Here is a 19,968-nt window from a genome sequence, read left to right as displayed (position 1 = left end):
TGTGAAGATAGAAGTAGCAGTGTGTTTTATCTGTGGATTTTACCTGCCTGTACACATTTTTTCCTGTTAGTTGTGATTAATCCAGTTCTGCTATTTCTTAAAACCGTGTTTTGTTCCACTGCTGTGTGCTTTGAATAATGTGCCAAATCAAATGTGCTGTTCTACAGAAATGCCTGAACCCCCACAAAGTTCATCTTCCACTGGGGAGGAGCCTCTTTCAACAGACCCTGCAGACTGGCCATCACCTCTGACTGACAGCATCAGGACCGAGTTAGGTGGCATCAGATTTCTTTATTCCTAATGGGAGATGTTGTCACCAGAAGGGTCAGGTTTTAGTTCTGTGTGTGTGAAGGATTTGTGTATTTTGACTTGTATTTTTATTGTTGTTATTTATATTCAATTATCCTTATTTCTTTGTTGTGCTTTTCTATGCTTGTGATATGAAATGTGTATTTTCTTTCAATTCAATTCAGCTTTATTGATAAAGCACTTTAAAAACAATATATATCTTGCATATATTTATGGTTGTGTACTTTAAATTGCTTGTTTAATGTTTAGTTTGTTTTATTGTATTTCTATCTTAATAAAGTTTATACATACATACTTTTCACCCGATGTTCTCTTTGGGTTGGTGGAGGTGTGAGCCCGTGCGGGGGGGCACCACAGGGGCTGTTCGCCCAGGACGCCATTCAGGCTAGGACCGCCACTGTTCATGAATCTCATTTTTGAGAGAACGATTGAGGTGTGTGTGTGTGTGTGTGTGTTGCAGGTAAACTGCTGCAGGTGAACACAGGAGCCAAAGAACAACTTTTCTTCGAAGCTCCAAGAGGAAAAAGACAAACCATCAAAACGTCTGAGGTGAGTATGTGTGTGTGTGTGTGTGTGTGTGCTGTCCGCCTCATCGTGTGTGTGTGTGTGTGTGTGCGCACTGTCTGCCTCATCCTCCGCACGAGTGTGTGTGTGTGCGTGTGTGTGTGTGAGTGTGTGTGTAGTCCACCTCATCGTGTGTGTGTGTGTGTGTGTGTGTGTAGTCCACCTCATCGTGTGTGTGTGTGTGTGTGTGTGTGTGCGCTGTCCACCTCATCGTGTGTGTGTGTGTGTGTGTGTGTGCAGCTGGAGCGGATCGAGTGGTCCAGCTGGACTTGCGTTCTGGGTTCGAGCTGTGAGGGGATCTGGCCGACCCACAGTGACATCACAGACATCAACGCGGCGTCGCTGGCCGGAGACCGGACGCTGCTCGCCACCGGAGACGACTTTGGCTTCCTCAAGCTGTTCAGCTTCCCTGTTCGAGTACGACAGACGGACAGACAGACGAGCATGACAGAAGCTTTTCTTCTTTTCTTTATCCCTTCATTCTTCATTACTTCTTTCCTGTTGAATTAAATTTCTTTTCTTTGTTGTTTGTTTATTTACGTTCCTGTTAACTTTGTTTTCCACTTTGTTTCCTTCCTTTAACTGATCTGAGAACAGAAACAGAATGAGAAACACACACAACAGCAAACCAAACGTACTTTCACTGCTTAAATTAAAGTACAGTTTGGATGCAGTATTTGTACTCGGGCCGCAGTATTTGTTCGTCGTTGCATCACTTGTGTATGTGTGTGTGTGTATTTTCCGCCTTCGTCCTTCAGGGTCAGTTCGCTCGGTTTAAACGTTACCTGGGCCACAGCGCGCAGGTGACGAACGTCCGCTGGGCTCAGGACGACTGCGCCCTGCTGACGGTGGGCGGGGCCGACACCGCCCTGATGATCTGGGCGAGGGAGCGAGGAGGTGGGGTCAGCGGAGAGGGGGAGGGGCCTTTGTGTCGCGACAACCGCCCGCCCGTGGACAGCGAGGAGTCGGACGACGACATCGAGGAGGACGGAGGTGAGCGTCTCTGTTTTTACTTTGAGCTGCTTTGAACGTGTCTGGAGTCTGACAACATACGCCTGAAACACACGGCGTTCAGTAGCCACCTTCAGCTCAGGGCGCAGAGCTCTAACTGTGTGTGTGTGTGTGTGTGAAGGCTACGACAGTGACGTTGCCTGGGAGAAGACGGTGGATTACACCACTAAACTGTACGCTGTCAGCCTGAGACAGATGAGAGGAACCAAACCTCACCAACAGCTGAAGGAAATGTCTGCAGAGGAGAGGTACACACACACACACACTCTCACGCACACGCACACCCACAGGTTGTTTTAAACAGATTCATTGTTTGAGTTTAAAGCTGCAGCAGACAGCCCTGCACGTTGGCGCCCCCCTGTGGTGACTGTTTGTTTCTCTGGAAGTTTTCAGCGCAGCCTTAAACTTATTAAAACTCTGCTTCTTAAATTCGCAGCGTTGATACAGTCTGAGTGCTGCAGCCGTCGGCATTTATGCTTTTTGATTTATGACACTGAGAGGACCTGAGCAGAAATCAGACGTTATGTGTAGTCAGTGGTTACAGGGTGTGTGTGTGTGTGTGTTTGCATCTCATGCATGCTCAGGCTTCTGCATGATGAGAACTTTGTGCCTCAGTTCACTGTGTGTTTGCACATCACACGTGTTAAAATTTCACTGTCGCTAAGTTTTATCCTCACAACACTGAACAGCAAAGGGCCACCTTGAAGGCTCAAATTTATTTTAACTGGCAAACATGTACGAAGTGACAGTCAAATAGTAAAAGTCGGTGGTTTTCTTCCTCCACGCTATGCGCCTGAGCCACCACGTGCACGTCAACCCTAACAGGTTGTGTAAATGTGCAGCAGCGCAGCCAGAAAGGTGGGCCTTTTCCGCCACAGGAAGTGACCTCGTGAGCCCACGTCACACTCAGGGAGCGAATCTTTAAGTGTAAGCTTCAGCACTGGAGGTTTGCGTCGCGTGAAGACGCCACGTTAGCAGCGCAGCACGTGAGTTTAATGTGAGCGTCACCAAGAGGTTCTTCCTCACTGTGAGGCTGCACTTTTAGTGGCGAGTTTCAGGAGGAAATGAATTTTTATCAGCTCGACGGTCCTTGTTAAGTGGTTCCCCACCCGCCCTCCTGGAAAAACCGAATGAGAGCGACGTGAAGTTGACTAAAGACGGTCTGAGACAGTTAAACTCTGAGCTTTGTCATCATTTCTCAGTCTGAGGACTCGTGTGAATGTGATGTACGTGCGGGACACAAGGCAGTACTTCATGAGTTCACATTCAGGTTTCGGTCTGTGAATTTCCTGCGGTGGAAAAGGCCTGAAGGAGTCTCTGAAGGAGACGCTTGCTTTTGTCCCTTTGTGGTGCCTTTACTGCCTGCACGTTGCAGCTGCTGTCCGGCCTGTAGAAGCTCTTAACATCTGTGTTGTGTTCTCACTTGCATTCCCCTGGAGGCAGGGCATTGTCAAGTAAGTATGACCTGACACTTACTGTGCACGTGGCTGTCGGGGCCGTGACACCATGTGATCTCCACAGATTCTTCACCGTGAACACGTCGCTCTTATCGAGACTTCGGGAATTCAAGGCCAGAACAAAAGCCGCTGGTGGTGTTTTATGTTTGGGATTAGCGTCTGTTTGAAGGGTCCTGACGTGCGCGTTCGGTGGCTTTCGGATGTGCCAGGAGGATCCACATGAAGGAACATCTCATCCTTCAGATCTTCACATCCCTCATCCGTCATCATGGTTTTCACCGGACAACAAGGAGGGAAAAATGGGAAAAGCTGCTGGTCTGCTTGGGGAGCTCGGCTCTCTTTCTGTGGTTTTTGTGTATTTTGTTTACATGATTTGAGGTTTTCTCTCTATATTTCCTGTCTGCTCGCTGCAGTGGTTTTAATAGCATCAGAGAACCAATCCATGTTTCCTCCCATCAGCCTCTTCTTCCTCCATTTGAAAGCCCAGTTTGCTCCTCCTCTCCCCCTCTTCATATGTCACTTCCTGTCATCTTTGCGTTATCGAGAGCGATCCCTCTTCCGTCCATCACCTGCTTCCTGTCCCGCACTCGTTCTCTCGTCATCACTCGTTCATGCCGCTCGAACACGTTTCCACACACGAGCAGATAAAGATCCATTCAGTGTGTATTCATCAGATGACAGGACCTGGTCTGTGATGGACAACAGACCAAAGACAAGACTTCCACTTCCTGAGGAAATGATTAACGTCCACACATCCAATAAAAACCAGCAGAAGGCAGACTCACAGTGAAACCTCATCCTGTTGGTCTCTGACTGAAACTTCCTGTGCATGTTAGCCTGTTAACACAGTTAGCAATGCTAGCATGTTAGCCTGACGGCACCAGCAGCCTGCTAGCATTTTATTAGCTAATAGTTTAGTCTCTCTGAGGCGTTAGGTGTGTGTGTGTGTGTGTGTGTGTGTGTGTGTGTTTTCTAAAGCTCTGTTCCTTGGTTCTGTCCCTCTGCTGTCCAGAGGATCCAGGTAACACCTGTACACCTGTCTGTCCACCTGTCACTGTTTGTCTGTCCACTTCCTCTTCTGTGTGTGTGTGTTTACTGCAGTTACTATGATTACTCCTTTCACTACAACCACGACTGCTACTGGTACTTTGACTACCACTGTAACTGTCGCTGCTCGTACCATCACTGCTAGTTTTACTTCTATAGCTACTCATTGCTAACTCTACTGTGTCAGCTCTTACCAGTACAAATACTACCATTAGTATTACTGCTATTACTGTCTGTAGTATTGTATGATCCGTTTTGTTTTTACTACTACAGTGTACTAAGTGTGCTCATGGTAACAGTAGTTACTGACTGACTGAGTTACTGACCCCACTGTGTCAGTACAAATACTATCTTAAACATTACTGCTTAAAGTACACGTGGCATCGCAGAAGGCTGTCCTGTCTGTCTCTGCTGTCTCACCTGTCTGTCGGCTGTCTGTCCTGCAGTTCTCAGCACAGTGGGATCTGACTGATTGACTGATTGATTGATTGATTGATTGATTGATTGGCTGATTGTTCCTCCAGGCCTCCAGTGAGTCGAGCAGCACCGCAACCTGAGAAACTCCAGAAGAACAACGTCTCCAAGAAGAAGAGACTGGTGGAGGTCTGTCTGTCTGTCTGTCTGTCAGTCAGCCAGCCTGTCCGTTTGTCTGTCCTGCTCACCTGTCTCCCGTGTCTTGTCCCTCTGTAGGACCTGATTTTGGATCACGTCTTTGGCTTTCGGGGCTTCGATTGTCGTAACAACCTGCACTACCTCAACGATGGCACTGACATCGTCTACCACACTGCCTCCACCGCCATCGTCCACAGTCTCAGCACCGGTAACCATGGCAACGCACGGTGGTTTCTTCCTTTGTCTCGTCGTATCTGGCCTGTAGTCTGTCCTCTCGCTGTCCTCACTGTTTAAAAGACATGTGAAATGCTCAGAGGCTGAACTTGTCGTAGGACGAGACTTAATTTAATTGATTTCTGTAACACAACATTACACGACATTTCCAACATGAAAGTTAAACATTATGATGTCCAGGAAGTTCAGTTGCTGCAGTGGGAATTGAACCCACAACCTTTCAGATCAGAGCGATGTGTTTATGTGTCTCCACCTGCTGCAGGAACTCAGAGCTTCTACCTGGAACACACTGATGACATCCTGTCTTTGACCGTCAACCAGCACCCGAAATACAAAAACATCATCGCCACAGGACAGATCGGTACACTAAGAGTGTGTGTGTGTGTGTGTGTGTGTGTTTCCGCATGGCTGTGTGTTTCTCTACTAACTCGTCTGTACTAAACGAGTCCTGCTTCTCTCCTCTGCTTCACGTTTAACCCGCTTGCGCTACTTTTTGTCCACTGAGCGAGTAGACGCACACACAAGCACAAAGTTTGGGACAAGGTGAAGGGGGCGTCTGCGGCGGGAGTCGAGGTACTGGAGGGACGGTCCAGCAGAGTAAATGTTTTGCTGTCTTGCCAAATGAAAAACAGGATCTCAGTTTCAGAGGAAAAAGTAGAGACAAGCTTTTAGCAGCTGAAGAGTCAGACGTTTCCCTCAGCAGCTGATGTTCATGGTGTGTTCACAGGAAGACAAATAAATCAGATATCGTAGGTTCAAGGCTCACCACGATCATGGCTGAAACGTGTGATCTACATTAGCCTGATTTAAGTTTACTGTGACTTCACTGTCATGGCTGACGTTAGCCTGTTTGAAACAACTCACTTCAGGTTTTTATCTGTTTTTTTTTTTTTTCTTTTTGTTTTTGTTTGTGTGTGTTTTGGCTGGCCTCATTTGTCACCATCGCTCTCACAACACAACAACACCTCAGGTGACGTCAGTGAACTCCCAGGTAAAAAAAAACCCAAACCGCCACCGCCTCCCCCCGCCACAACGGACACCCTGAAACCCAGAGACAAGCTGCCGGCGTGAGAGCGTTAAACAGCAGCTCAGCGTAAAGCATCCGGGCAGCAACGGCGTGCAGCTGAGTATGAGTCAAGCGCAGACTGATGTGCACAGCTGTTGGTCTCAGGTCCATCAGCACGAACGAGCGGCGACCTGAAACGCTGACGTCATGCTCGTTCACTGTTCGTATTTTCCTGTCACGGCGCAGAATGTTTAAGACACGTTGGAAAAATGAAATGAGCGCAACAACGTGAACTCGTGCTGATGTCGGTTCTGGTTCTCAGGGTGTTTTGTGCTGCACTGATCCCCCCTAACTGCTCTGATTTGGTCCAACAACCTTTTTGTGACTTTTGTGTCATCCTGTTGACCTTATGTCACCTCACCTTATGTCCTTATGTCCTCTGTCCTCGTGTCTTGTAATGCTTTTTAGGCACCACTCCTTCCGTCCACGTGTGGGATGCGATGAGTAAACAGACCCTGTCCATCCTGCGCTGTCCTCACACTAAAGGCGTCGGCTACGTTAACTTCAGCGCCACGGGGAAGCTGCTGCTGTCTGTCGGAGTGGAACCTGAACACACCATCACCGTGTGGCGCTGGCAGGAGGGTGAGACGGACACCTGATCAGTCAATAATTAATCAATTCTGATTATTTGTACATTTGTGCCTCAAAGGGTCACAATTAAGTGATTTGGCTCGCTGGCTAACGTAGCAGTTAGCACCACAAAATGAGAGTCATTTAGATCACAACGGGGACGTGGACTGAAACAACGACCGTCTCTCCGCTGCAGGCTCCAAGGTGTGCAGTAAGGCCGGTCACCCGGACCGGATCTTCGTGGTGGAGTTCCGTCCGGACTCGGACTCCCAGTTTGTGTCGGTGGGAATCAAACACGTGAAGTTCTGGACGCTGGCCGGCGGCGCTCTGATGTACAAGAAGGGCGTGGTGGGAACGGTGGAGGACGGCAGGATGCAGACGATGCTGTCGGTCGCCTTCGGTGCTGTGAGTTCGCTGCTCGTTGATTGTGGTTTGTGAGATCAGACGGCAGCAGGTCTCTGATCACATCAACACACAGACAAATCAGTCGAGTCAGAAATCGAATCATTAGTGCATTCAGCCATGTGGAAATAATCAGCCGCCGTGTTCACACACTCTTTGTGTGTGCAGAACAACTTGACGTTCACGGGGGCCATTAACGGGGACGTGTACGTGTGGCGGGATCACTTCCTGCTGAGGGTGGTGGCGAAGGCTCACACCGGGCCGGTCTTCACCATGTACACCACGCTGAGGGACGGCCTCATCGTCACCGGCGGCAAAGAGAGGCCGTGAGTGACAAACGTCACAACAGGAATCACAATGAATCTGACATGTTCTGTTCTTCTCCAGGTGAAGCGACCTGATTTATCCGTGTGTGTGTGTGTGTGTGTGTGCGTGTGTGCCTCTGTGTCAGGACGAAGGAGGGCGGGGCGGTGAAGCTCTGGGATCAGGAGATGAAACGCTGCCGGGCGTTCCAGCTGGAGACGGGACAGCAGGTGGAGTGCGTCCGATCCGTCTGCAGGGGCAAGGTGAGGAGTGTTGAGCGTCCCCTTCACGCCTCAGTCCTCGTCCTTACCCCCCGTCCTCCTCATCAGTCCTCCTCTTCCTCAGGGTAAGATCCTGGTGGGGACAAAGGACGGGGAGATCATCGAGGTCGGGGAGAAGAACGCGGCGTCCAACCTGCTGCTGGACAGTCACGCTCGGGGAGGAATCTGGGGTCTGGCCGCCCATCCTGTGAAAGAGCTCTGCGTCACGGCGAGCGACGACGCCACCATCCGACTGTGGGACCTCACCGACAAGGTACACACACACACAGAAACACACAGCACCACCACCCGCCTGGTTCACTACGGACCGAAGGACTGGGGAGCTGAGTCAGGCACCAAAGAAAACATGAATCCGCAAAGATTTTAGACAAATAAAACGTGTTCTCTCGGCTCCAAACGTGTGTGTCGGTCGAGTGTTCGAACTCCTTTTCCCTCCAGAAACTGCTGAACAAAGTGTGTGTGGGCCACGCGGCTCGGTGTGTGAGCTACAGCGCGGACGGAGAGATGCTGGCCGTGGGGATGAAGAACGGCGAGTTCCTCCTCCTCCTCACCAACTCTCTGAAGATGTGGGCCAAGAAACGAGACCGCAGCGCCGCCATCCAGGACATCCGGTAAGACGGAGCAGGAAGTGGACTAAACGGTCCGGAACAAACACCACAGCGACTCGGCCTGGCAAGTCGCAGGACGTGAAACCCAACACGCATAACAAAACGGGATTTGTGTGCGCAGGTTCAGTCCGGACCGGCGGATGCTGGCGGTCGGTTCCGTTGAGAACACGGTGGATGTTTACGATGTGAGCGGAGGACCGAGTCTGAACCGACTGGTTTACTGCAGCGACATCCCAGCATTCATCCTGCAGCTCGACTTCTCTGCTGACAGCTGCTACATACAAGTACACACACACACACACACAGGCACAGACACACACACACAGGCACACACACACAGGCACAGACACACACACACAGGCACAGACACACACACACACACACACAGGCACACAGACACACACACACAGGCACACAGACACACATACACACATACACAGGCACAGACACACACACACAGGCACAGACACACGCACACACACACACACACACACACACACAGGCACAGACACAGACACACACACACAAGCACACATTTAGACACATACTCACACACACACTCTCTCACTGCTGACTCGTGTCATGCAGGTGTCCACAGGAGCTTATAAGCGGCAGGTGTTTGAGGTTCCTTCAGGGAAGTTGGTAAGCGACCAGGCCATCATCGACAGAATCACCTGGGCAACCTGGACCAGGTGACACGCTCACACACACAACAGTAAAACTGTGTTTGTTCTGCGTGCTGATGTTGCTGAGTCCTTCAGCTGCGGGAGTTGAAACATTTAGATTTAAATTTAAATCATCTGTAGTGTTTACCTGGTTTACCTCTTCTTCTTCTTCTTCTTCTTCTTCTTCTTCGTCTTCTTCCTCCCTCAGCATCCTGGGAGATGAAGTTTTGGGAATTTGGCCCCGAAATGCAGACAAAGCTGAAGTCAACTGTGCGTGTGTGTCTCACGCCGGCCTGAACGTCGTCACCGGCGACGACTTCGGATTGGTCAAACTGTTCGACTTCCCCTGCACAGAGAAGTTTGTGAGTCACCGACATTTTAACGTTCTCAATCACTTTTCACATTTACATCCTTTTATAATTATCATATTAATCAACCACCGATCTTCTAATGAGGAAGTTTCCCGTCCGCAGGCCAAACACAAACGCTACCTCGGCCACTCAGCTCACGTGACCAACATCCGCTTCTCCCACGAAGACAAATACGTGATCAGCACGGGAGGAGACGACTGCAGGTGACCCGATCGCTGATCAATAACAGGCCGACACTCACTTCGAATTCCACAGTTTACACCAGAAACACGTCAGAAACTAAACTGTTCTGCAGTCTGCAGATATTAAAGGCGTAAACTCGTCTCTGCACGACGTACGAATAAAGTTTTGTTCCTGTAAACGAGCGTCCGCAGGGGGCGCCGTTGGGTTCGTCATGTTAACCTGTTCCCATCTGTTTCTGTGTTGCAGCGTGTTCGTATGGAAATGCCTGTAAACGCTTCAGATTCCGCCGCCCGGCGCCGCTTTTCTCCAAAGCGCCTTAACAGCCACCACGAGGGGGAATCGAACCCGCGACCCCAATGTCTTCGCGCCTCAGTTTGTCACGCAGAGTTCGGAAGCTGGAGACTCGCTGCTGCAGTTCTGTTCTGGTTGGCTTCAAACTACAATCACGAACAGGAACAGGAAGTGACTCTGAACAGGAAGAAGCACCAGATGTTTTCCCTGGTTGAACTGAAGCACAGACCTGCCCAGTTAGAAGCCACCCTGACGGCCTCGCGGTGCGTCGCTGCTGTGGTCGGCGTCCTCGCGTGACAAACAGACCGCACCTCCAGGTCGTCCGATGACCACGTGACCAAACACACAACGCCATTTCAGATGTTCCCAAAGAAAAAGCGTCCGAAGCAGCTCGGCGTCTCGTCTGTCCAGGAGTCACATGTGGAAAACTCAGACAGACGTGAGTGCGTGTCGTCGTGTCGTATGAATCCCAGTCAGCTGATGGCGTCCGCTCCCAACGTGAGCCTTAAATGAAAGGAAACCCGCCGTTAAAGGGCGAGTTCACACGTTTTCAGGTCTTAAATCAGTGCGCGCAGAGCAGTCACTGGTAAATCTGATCACATCGGCGCCGTTTTACCTGAAACATCAACAGGTTCCTACGGCTGTACTTTGAAACAATCAAAAAGGGAACTAACATTAACATTGACATCTACTGAAGTTAGCATGCTAACCAGCTGGCGTCCTCTCTGTAATCCCACTTTGCACCACTAGAGGCGCCAGTCCGACATTCCCCCCTTCACAAGTCGCTCCATCAAAGCAGTCATCAACTGAAGAGGTTTTTTCCCCCTGAACTTTAATTAAACTAAAATTATTGCTTTTTCAGTTGTAATTTTTAAGGGGTTTTCTGGGACTTTAAAATTCAAATAAATAATTAGTAGTTAACAATAACAGAGTTTAAGACCATAAGACACAAGGACGATCTCTCGAGTGCGAATAAAAACCCATAATGAAAGTGAAATACTGATGTTGCCTTTCAGTAAGATGTTTTAGAAGGCCGTACAGACGACAACACACCTCACGTCTTCTGATCACGTTCTGGTTTTCATACATCAGACTCCTGGATTCACGGCTTCTCAGTCACGTTCGGGTCACCATCGGAAAAACAACCCTGGAGGGAAAAGAGTGACATGTTCAGAATGTTTCACAGTGAGGGGACCATTTAAACTGTAACACTGGTCTGCTCAAACTGCAGGGAGGAAACTCTGGACCAGGAGAAAACATCTGATGCAGCTTCATATGAACCGAAACCTCCTGAAGTCTTTTCATTTCAAAGAGCCTTTACTGTCGTTGGAAGTCATCACACTCAAGTGCCTTTCTGAATCTTTGTACCCGCGTTGCTTTGTTCTCTTCTTTTGGGGATTTTCATACGCTCTTTTAATTCATTTGATCCATTACTGATCTTATTTTGTACTCTGTCTGGTGCTACACTGAGAATGTCCACACTTTAACTCATCCAAAATGGACGATAAAAACGTTCTGTTTGCTGCTGCTGCTGCTTTTAGTTGTAAAGACATGACACACCCAAAGCATCGTGATCGTACATCAACACAAGAGGAATATTAAATATCTAAATGTTATTTATGCCTAATCTACAGTGTGGATGTGTTTTCTGTGTCTGAACTGCTGTGACAAAGAGTCAAAAGAGTCCGTTTGTCTGAAGGAGAACAAAAGCTTCAGAGGTCACACACCTCAGCTGGTGACTCGTTCACCGTCACACACTTGATTTTCCTGATGTCCCTGAAGTGTTCACAGAGACAGGATTGAGTCTTAATGGGGGGGGGGGGTCAAAGGTCACAGCTCAGAGAAAATCCTCAGTGAAACAGTCACTCTGTAAAGCTGTGAGAAATTTAAAGGGGCATTCTGTATATTTTGGCAGATTTCAGCCCAATAACTTTCCATCTAAAAGTCTGAAATACTGACATGTGCCCTCTGGCCTGCCGTAGTTTAAGGAAGGACCAAATGTGTATAAAACTGTTGATCTTGATGTTTTAGTCAGCGTTGAGTTCCTGTAATCTATAAAAGATGAAGGCGTCTGACAGTCTGATGTACAGGGTGTTCGTGCTGACTGCATGTGTGCTGTGATCCTCCTTCAAGACAAAAAAATTGGAGAAGAAGAAGAAGTCAAGGAGAAGAAAAAACCCAATAAATGTAGTTGACCGTGTAAAATGCTGCACTGGGATCAGTTTGTAGATGTTGTTGTGTGTCCACGTGGTTTGTATCATACTGTACATGGAAATACAAATGATGCTCAGATGCATGACTTTATTTTTAAACCAAAACACGTTTGTGGATGACAGTTCGGTTGGTTTTTATACTGAGGTGATTGTGATCTAAGTGTGTGTGTACAACTGATTAAATGAGACTCGTGGAAGAAAACCGGCTGCCGTGTTTCTTGGTTTTCCAGGGCGTCGCACGCGATGAGTCCGACTGTGGCGTTTGGGTAATGCAGTGAACAGGAGGAACAAAAATACTCGTTACTTTTTACAATAAAAAGCTAATTATGTTTAGTCTTTAGTGAATTTAACGCTTTTACACACACACGCTGTTTAGTGTGTGATATTCAGATTTCCTGTCCTTCCTGCACACATTCACGTCCTGTTAATCATAAGAATGACGGCTCGAATGTTATCTTTTCAGCTTTAAATCTCTCTGTCTTCCTTCACGTGTCTGCAGTTGTGTGCAGTTATGATTAATGCGTCGGTTATTGTCAGGATTAACCGGTTAATCCGTAAAAAGTTGGTTCTGTTGACCGAGCAAACATCCAGAACCCAAAGACAAAGAAAAAAGCAGCAATTCGTGACATTTAAGAGGCTGCAAACAGCAAATGTTTATAAATGACTGAAACGATTCGATTATTGAAATATCTTTTAAAAATATTTGACGGTGTTGACAAAAACACATTTTCACTGCACTTTGTTTTAACGAGGTTTTGCTGTCTTTGTAGGAGCAGAAAGCAACCGACTGACAGAAATTAATTCTGTTCTCAAACTTTTACGGTTTCACATGAACTCAAATTAATTCCACTTGACTCAAGCTTACCAACTCTAACAGACCACGAGAACAAAACTGACAAATACATTCAGGAATTAGCAAACAAAAGCTGAGTGGAGGAAACAGCACATTCTGGACTCTGGACGAACCTTATTTCCTTATTTCCTTTAAAGTCATCAGTTTTAAATAAATCTTGAGTTTCTCTACTTTGAAAGATTAAAATATCAGTTTTTCTCCCTTTCGGACCAACAAAAAGTGACCAGCGCTCTCAGAAGAAAAGTTCTGGTTCCCACCTGTGAGCAGGCCGACATCCGGATGTTCGGACAACATGAAGCCTCCCAGCAGGCAGCAGCACCACAGAAGCAGTCGGGTCCTCCCACGGCGAGGGGGGCGGGTCTGATCGTGCATCTGCTTGTGAGGCGTTTAGGGCACATTTGTAAATTGAGGCACTCTGGGAGAAAAGAGAAAGAAATCATAATGCGGAGCTGGATTACAGAGATTCTTTTTTAAACTCTCTTTTAAAACGGTTAATCCAGAACGACAGATCAGACCGTGAGACGCACCACCAGTCAGCTGATCAGATCAGCTGATCAGAGGAGCGGCGGCACTGACCAGCAGCCAGAGGAAAGCTTTGACCAAACAGCACAGCAGCGTGGAGGTGAAGAACTCGTCTCTCTCTCTTTTCAAAGGCGGCCTTTTCTATGCTGAGCCGATGAGGAACAGGAAGTACGTGACCATGATGGACCCGTTCCACATCAAGTACGGCGACAGGATGAGTGGCCTCCTGTCTGTGGCGCCGCTGATGTCAGAGATCATTTGGGTGACATCGACACTGATCAGTTTGGGTAATCATTTATCAAACTGTATGAACGTGTGTGTGCGCCTCTGTGATAGACCTCCTCTTCTTCTTCTTCTTCTTCTTCTTCTTCTCACCCTGCCGTCCCGCTTGCTTGTTCGACGCCGATGCAGTTCCTTTGTGTATTTTAAGTGTGTGTTTTACAGGAGTGACGATGAGTGTGATCCTGGATTTGTCCTACGCCGCGTGCATCTGGATCTCTGCTGCCGTGGCCATCTCCTACACCCTGCTGGGGGGTCTCTACTCGGTGGCCTACACAGACATCATCCAGCTCACTCTCATTTTTGTCACCTCGGTAAAAGAGACTCACGGTGGTCACGTGACCCTTCCTGCTAATGTCAGACTGTCTGGAGAAAAACCTGCAGACCTGCTTTGTATTTGGAGCTAATAAGCAAATGCTACATGCTAACATGCCAAACTGATTGGTTAACAGTAACTTTTTACCCTTTAACCTTTGCCTTTAATGCTTGTATGTTGTCAAGCAGTGTGTCCTCTTATATTAAAGGGTCATGCCTTCAATTTAGAATCGCACACGTATCTTTGAGGACCTTGAGGAGCGTATTTTACTGCTTTGGGAATGCGTTTTGGGAACGCGTGGTTCCTTTAAAAGCTGGCTCCTCCACTTGGCTCTGTATCCCCCTCTGTCCTCAGTGGCTGTGCATCTCTTTCCTCTTCATGAATCCCACCTCCGTCGACATCACCAGCACGTCTTTCAACCACACCTTCCAGCCTCCCTGGGTGGGTGCACTGACTGCAGACACAGCCTGGAGGTGGTTGGATATCTTCTTACTGCTGGTAAGGGAACGAGCAGTGCGTGCAGCTGAGACGCTGCTCATTTCACGTCTGATGGTATTTTCGTCCACAGTCTGCTCGTCACCTTCATGAATCTCTCTTTCCTGTCGTTTGACCCTGAAGAGCATAGGAGACCTCGGGTTCCAGGACTTCCACCAGAGGACGCTGTCGGCCTCGTCCTCAGCCACGGCCAAGCTGCGGTGTTACGCCTGATTTTACCCCTCGCCCTGCACCACCTAACACCGCCTTACATCTCCGTCGTCGGCATCGGGGCTGTGGCCGCCGCCGTGATGTCGTCCACCGACTCCGCCCTGCTGTCTTCAGCCTCCATCTTCTCCTCAAACATTTACAAGAAGATCCTGAGGACGACGGTAAATGTGGAGAGAAAAGGGTGGAGAAGTTCAGTGACGGTGCCGTGTGAATCATGGATCCACTTAACTGTGGACTGCAGTCACAGATATTTTCACAACAAGAAAGATGTTCTGCACTTATCTGCTAAAACATGACTCCGTGTGTGTTTCTGACCTGTAAAAGGTGACCCGCACCTGAAGGTGACCCGAGGATGAAACCTGATCCTGCTCTCGGCTTGTCCGATCACCTGCAGCCATGAAAACTCCTCATGCTGTTCATTGTGCTTATTGTCCTGCCTGTCTGCTTCCTTTCACTGTAGGCTTCAGAGAACGAGCTCCGCTGGGCGATTCGTGTTTCTGTGGTTTTGTTCGGCCTGGTCGGCACATCGCTCACCTTCCTGCACACGGGCGTGGTGGCCTTCTGGGTGCTGGGTGGAGAAATCGCCTACATACTGATGTTCCCACAGCTGACCTGCGTGCTCTTCTTCAACATCTCCAACGGCTACGGTGCGGCGGTGGGCTTCCTGCTGGGGCTCGGTTTAAGACTTCTGTGTGGGGAGCCCTTGTTAGGGCTGCCGCCTGTCGTCCGTTTCCCAGGATGCACCCTGGAAGACGGCGTTTACGTTCAGTATTCGCCTGTCAGGACCATCTGCATGCTGGCTTCTTTTGCCACCATACTGCTGGTCTCTCACTTGGCCTCTGTGCTCTTCAACAAAGGACTGATACCTGAGAAGTGGGACGTGTTCCAGGTTAAGGTCCAGCACCCACCACAGACGGAACAAGACGACGGGGTCTCGGGTCCAATGCTGGAGTCTGCGTGCTGAAGTTCAGAAATGAAAACATGATGTGATTGTTAATGAAACTGTTTAGGTTATCATGTAACACTTAAAACTTTAACATAAAAAGTCCTTGGGTGGTCTGCTGTGGACGGTGTTTCAATGACTTCTTCTTCTTTCCACAACAAAGTAGAAAGAAGAAGAAGAATCATTTTTCTGTTTCACGCAGCTTGATGTTGCTTTGACTCGCGCGGACGCAACAGGACGGGCTCTTCAGAGGGAGTGTGCGGCTCTTACAAGAGCCTTTGTGCTGCTGTTGTCCGCGGGTCGACTCGTATTTAACCGCCGAAGCCGTACAGCGCGCGGCCCTGTCTCTTCAGGGCGTAGACCACGTCCATGGCGGTGACGGTCTTCCTCTTGGCGTGCTCGGTGTACGTCACAGCGTCACGGAGAACGTTCTCCAAGAACACCTTCAGCACACCGCGGAGATCCGTTTCACTCCGCCGCGGCGGCTCCTCTCTTGCCGAGTCCATTTCCTCTTCCGCTCATCGTCAACTCTCTGCGACTGACGTCACATTTATATCTGGTCTGCGGACGTAAGGGAGAACATTTTGTCCTCAGCAGCTCCTCACACTCACACACACAGCGCAACTTCTCTTGAAGTTAATATGCTTTATTAAGTTTTACGGGATGTGACTTAAACTAAGTAAAGTGTCCCCTGTTCTGTAGTTGGAGCACATTTTGGAATCACCTCTTCAAAACAAATGCATACAAAAAAATTATACAAAAAATGAAACATTTTACCATTTTTTCGAGGAAAAGAAGAAACTGATCAAGGATCTGAAGTTGTAGCTGGCACCATTCAGGTGTATTCAGCGCTAAACGAGTTATGAAGCACATTAAAGTGTTTTAACGTAGGCTTTAGATTGTGTTGTGTACACTCCTGGTACTGTGGCAGCTTCAGAACCATGAAAGCCCAGACGGGCTGCAGTCTGACGTTAGGGCTAAACTTTACGATCTCTGCACACTGAGTGTCTCATCACCCGCCGTATCGACGAGCAGTGAAGCGCACATTTCACGGAGTATCGACAGAACCTGCAGCTCTCTACTGAAGCGGTGGGTGGTCCTGAAAAGGACCGTTTGTGTTGTGTGGACTGACGGCAGTTTACTTGGAGCTGGTGTACTTGGTGACGGCCTTGGTGCCCTCGGACACGGCGTGCTTGGCCAGCTCCCCGGGCAGCAGCAGGCGGACGGCGGTCTGGATCTCCCTGGACGTGATGGTGGATCTCTTGTTGTAGTGAGCCAGACGGGAGGCCTCGCCGGCGATGCGTTCAAAGATGTCGCTCACAAAGGAGTTCATGATGCTCATGGCCTTAGAGGAGATCCCGGTGTCAGGGTGGACCTGCTTCAGGACCTTGTACACGTAGATGGCGTAGCTCTCCTTCCTGGGCCTCCTCTTCTTCTTGCCGGTCTTGCTGGCTTTAGACACGGCTTTCTTCGAGCCCTTCTTCGGTGCTTTGACGGGATCAGGCATGTTTTCACAGATAGACACTGTCTATGAGATGAAACACATAGCGTGGAATAGCTCTATATGTATGAGGCTCATGCAAATTACACTGTGCTGTTGCTCGTTTCCCATTGGTTGGCTATGTGTCACTACTGCGCATGCGCCAATACTAGTCATCAGAATCAGCTTTATTTGCCAGGTACGTGAGGCCACACAAGGAATTTGACTCCGGAATGTTTCTCTCTCCTGTGCACCATACAGAATAACAAATAATAGTAATAGAAAAAAACGAGATAAATATATAGTGCAAAACGTGATTATTTCAAGGAGAAGGAGCTTTATTGTCATTTCACACACGTGGAAACATGAGGTGGTTTCCCTGGTCCCGGTGTAAGCCCAAAAAAACCTACAATACTAATGCTAGAAATAGAAATAGAAATATAAAAACAACCAGAATAAAAGATAGAACCAGTGAACAGGGACCAGATGGCAACAGTATTTACAGACTCCGCAGTATTGTGGAGTATTGTGCAAATGAGATGCATAGGAAGGAATAATCAGCAATTAGCACAGTATTAAGATTTAATAATAATAATCTTAAAACTGTGTCACTGAGTAATGAATTTACACCGGAACATCCAGTCAGTGTGATAAATTATACAATTAAATGTGTCAAAACAAGATATTTAAGTGGGTTTATATAAAGAATTAGAATCTGCTTTCTGCTCATTTAAATTGAAATAAAGAAAAGATTTTGTCACAGCACAGGAAGCAGCTCTTCAGGGAAAACAGTGCGGGGCTCTTAAAAGAGCCGTTATGTTTGGGGTGTGAGCGGGTCTCGGCTCAGCTTAAGCCCTCTCTCCGCGGATACGGCGGGCCAGCTGGATGTCTTTGGGCATGATGGTGACCCTCTTGGCGTGGATGGCGCACAGGTTGGTGTCCTCGAACAGGCCGACCAGGTAGGCCTCGCTGGCCTCCTGCAGAGCCATGACGGCGGAGCTCTGGAAGCGCAGGTCGGTCTTGAAGTCCTGAGCGATCTCCCTGACCAGGCGCTGGAAGGGCAGCTTGCGGATCAGCAGCTCGGTGGACTTCTGGTAGCGGCGGATCTCCCTCAGAGCCACAGTGCCGGGCCTGTAGCGGTGAGGCTTCTTCACTCCGCCGGTGGCCGGGGCGCTCTTACGGGCGGCCTTGGTGGCCAGCTGCTTGCGGGGGGCTTTGCCGCCGGTGGACTTACGGGCTGTCTGCTTGGTTCTTGCCATGATACTTTGTTTCTCTGAGCGGGAGAAAAGTGTGGCGGAGACTGGAGAGCCGCTGCTCTTAAACTGTGGGGCGGCAGTGAAACGTTAGCGCCGCTTCAGGCCGCCTGCTCCTGATTGGTGGAGCGTCTGTCTGAGCTCAGCACCGCCCGGAGGAGCGACACGCCGCCACAACCTCCGCTGCCTATTGGAGAGAAATCTGTTCAAAAAGTCCGCCAAAACGGAGCGCGGCCGCCCTCGGCCGGAGCCCCTCTTCTGGTTGGTGTGACAGCAGCTCCCCCGGGAGCTCGGCCGACATAAAACTGACGGTCGAGTCTGCGGAGCTCACAGATTCTGAGTTCAGACCAGAAACCGGTAGTGAAAATGAGCGGACGAGGTAAAACAGGCGGAAAAGCCAGAGCCAAGGCCAAGACCCGCTCCTCCCGTGCCGGGCTGCAGTTCCCGGTCGGTCGTGTCCACAGGCTGCTGAGGAAGGGGAACTATGCGGAGCGTGTGGGTGCCGGCGCCCCCGTCTACCTGGCGGCTGTGCTGGAGTACCTGACCGCTGAGATCCTGGAGCTGGCTGGAAACGCCGCCCGCGACAACAAGAAGACCAGGATCATCCCCCGTCACCTGCAGCTGGCCGTCCGCAACGACGAGGAGCTCAACAAGCTGCTGGGCGGAGTGACCATCGCTCAGGGCGGCGTGCTGCCCAACATCCAGGCCGTCCTGCTGCCCAAGAAGACCGACAAGCCCGGCAAGACCAAGTAGACCCGCAGACCCACCGACCGGAAACGGCCCCAAAACGGCTCTTCTAAGAGCCACACACTCCCGTCTGATAAAGAGCAGCTCCCCTCAGGTCTCCGTCATGCACCTGCTGTTACATTTAGTGCATTAAATAAATATTTAATGTCCAGTAAAGAACTAAATGGAAACTATTACATATAGAAGAAACGTTTGTTTGTATAGATAGATACACAGTATATAGATATAGACAGATAGATATAAAAACCTACAACCGTGATTTTCAGGATAAAACCTTACTGTCAGAACACTAAAACTGGTTCTGATCCACCTCAGCTTCACTTCAGAGCAGAGTAAAAGTACTGCTTTGTAAGTAACCATCCTACATGAAGCACCTCACGTGTTATAAATGTAGCTACAGTATTAAAGTAAAACTACTGGTTTGGGGCCTCACTCATAACATTAACAGTAAACAATATAAACTATTGATCTGATGTCCATGATGTGTGATTTCATGACTAATACTGAAGCAAAGAAAAACCAGAAATTATACTGGTTAGCCCCCACATCTCCAGGGACCAATCAAGCTCGGTCCTCTGTCCACCAGGCAAAAACTCACAGCCAGACTACTGCAACTGTCTTCTGTCCAGCATCTCCCACAAGTCCCTGTCACACGTCCAACTAGTTCAGAACGCAGCCGCTCG

General features: G+C 49.1%; 4 protein-coding genes, 1 long non-coding RNA gene and 1 pseudogene across 7 annotated transcripts in view; 3 read left to right on the top strand and 3 right to left on the bottom strand.

Annotated features, from left to right (window-relative positions):
- Positions 1 to 10,590, top strand: part of LOC124065745 (echinoderm microtubule-associated protein-like 6) — a 47,199-nt gene extending 36,609 nt beyond the window's left edge. The window contains exons 27-45 of one of the 2 annotated variants that reach the window (XM_046401435.1): positions 770 to 858; positions 1,114 to 1,290; positions 1,632 to 1,866; positions 2,006 to 2,132; positions 4,913 to 4,991; positions 5,079 to 5,208; positions 5,497 to 5,595; positions 6,205 to 6,225; positions 6,709 to 6,882; positions 7,067 to 7,275; positions 7,441 to 7,598; positions 7,724 to 7,838; positions 7,921 to 8,109; positions 8,295 to 8,467; positions 8,586 to 8,748; positions 9,053 to 9,156; positions 9,338 to 9,491; positions 9,603 to 9,703; positions 9,930 to 10,590. In XM_046401435.1, the coding sequence (XP_046257391.1) occupies positions 770 to 858; positions 1,114 to 1,290; positions 1,632 to 1,866; positions 2,006 to 2,132; positions 4,913 to 4,991; positions 5,079 to 5,208; positions 5,497 to 5,595; positions 6,205 to 6,225; positions 6,709 to 6,882; positions 7,067 to 7,275; positions 7,441 to 7,598; positions 7,724 to 7,838; positions 7,921 to 8,109; positions 8,295 to 8,467; positions 8,586 to 8,748; positions 9,053 to 9,156; positions 9,338 to 9,491; positions 9,603 to 9,703; positions 9,930 to 9,954 (2,522 nt within the window). In that variant the 3' untranslated portion in view covers positions 9,955 to 10,590. The remainder of the gene's footprint in view (positions 1 to 769; positions 859 to 1,113; positions 1,291 to 1,631; positions 1,867 to 2,005; positions 2,133 to 4,912; positions 4,992 to 5,078; positions 5,209 to 5,496; positions 5,596 to 6,204; positions 6,226 to 6,708; positions 6,883 to 7,066; positions 7,276 to 7,440; positions 7,599 to 7,723; positions 7,839 to 7,920; positions 8,110 to 8,294; positions 8,468 to 8,585; positions 8,749 to 9,052; positions 9,157 to 9,337; positions 9,492 to 9,602; positions 9,704 to 9,929) is intronic. The other variant, XM_046401436.1, reaches the window with a different exon arrangement.
- Positions 3,860 to 13,480, bottom strand: LOC124065746. 2 transcript variants are annotated; one of them, XR_006844486.1, is made up of 6 exons: positions 13,298 to 13,480; positions 11,028 to 11,121; positions 9,621 to 10,478; positions 9,278 to 9,475; positions 5,051 to 5,286; positions 3,860 to 4,069 (listed from the first exon to the last, which is right to left on the bottom strand). It is a non-coding gene; the product is annotated as an uncharacterized LOC124065746 (long non-coding RNA). The 2 variants fall into 2 exon arrangements; XR_006844487.1 differs by having other exon boundaries at positions 3,860 to 4,030.
- Positions 13,481 to 13,670: 190 nt separating this feature from the next.
- LOC124066260 lies at positions 13,671 to 15,826 on the top strand (annotated as a pseudogene).
- A 1,071-nt stretch (positions 15,827 to 16,897) lies between these two features.
- Positions 16,898 to 17,348, bottom strand: LOC124065744 (histone H2B 1/2-like). The gene has a single exon (XM_046401434.1). The coding sequence runs from the start codon at positions 17,310 to 17,312 to the stop codon at positions 16,944 to 16,946; it is 369 nt and encodes a 122-aa protein (XP_046257390.1). The 5' UTR covers positions 17,313 to 17,348; the 3' UTR covers positions 16,898 to 16,943.
- Positions 17,349 to 18,081: 733 nt separating this feature from the next.
- LOC124066161 (histone H3) lies at positions 18,082 to 18,559 on the bottom strand. The gene has a single exon (XM_046402355.1). It carries the CDS (start codon positions 18,542 to 18,544, stop codon positions 18,134 to 18,136), a length of 411 nt encoding a protein of 136 aa, XP_046258311.1. The 5' UTR covers positions 18,545 to 18,559; the 3' UTR covers positions 18,082 to 18,133.
- A 292-nt stretch (positions 18,560 to 18,851) lies between these two features.
- Positions 18,852 to 19,346, top strand: LOC124066162 (histone H2A-like). Its single transcript, XM_046402356.1, has one exon. It carries the CDS (start codon positions 18,905 to 18,907, stop codon positions 19,289 to 19,291), a length of 387 nt encoding a protein of 128 aa, XP_046258312.1. The 5' UTR covers positions 18,852 to 18,904; the 3' UTR covers positions 19,292 to 19,346.
- Positions 19,347 to 19,968: the final 622 nt, after the last annotated feature.

This window comes from Scatophagus argus, chromosome 10, assembly GCF_020382885.2.
Source record: "Scatophagus argus isolate fScaArg1 chromosome 10, fScaArg1.pri, whole genome shotgun sequence".
NCBI classification, from domain to species: Eukaryota; Metazoa; Chordata; class Actinopteri; family Scatophagidae; genus Scatophagus; species Scatophagus argus.
The sequence above is the reverse complement of the archived record's forward strand: the minus strand, read 5'-3'. Positions and strand labels throughout refer to the sequence as shown.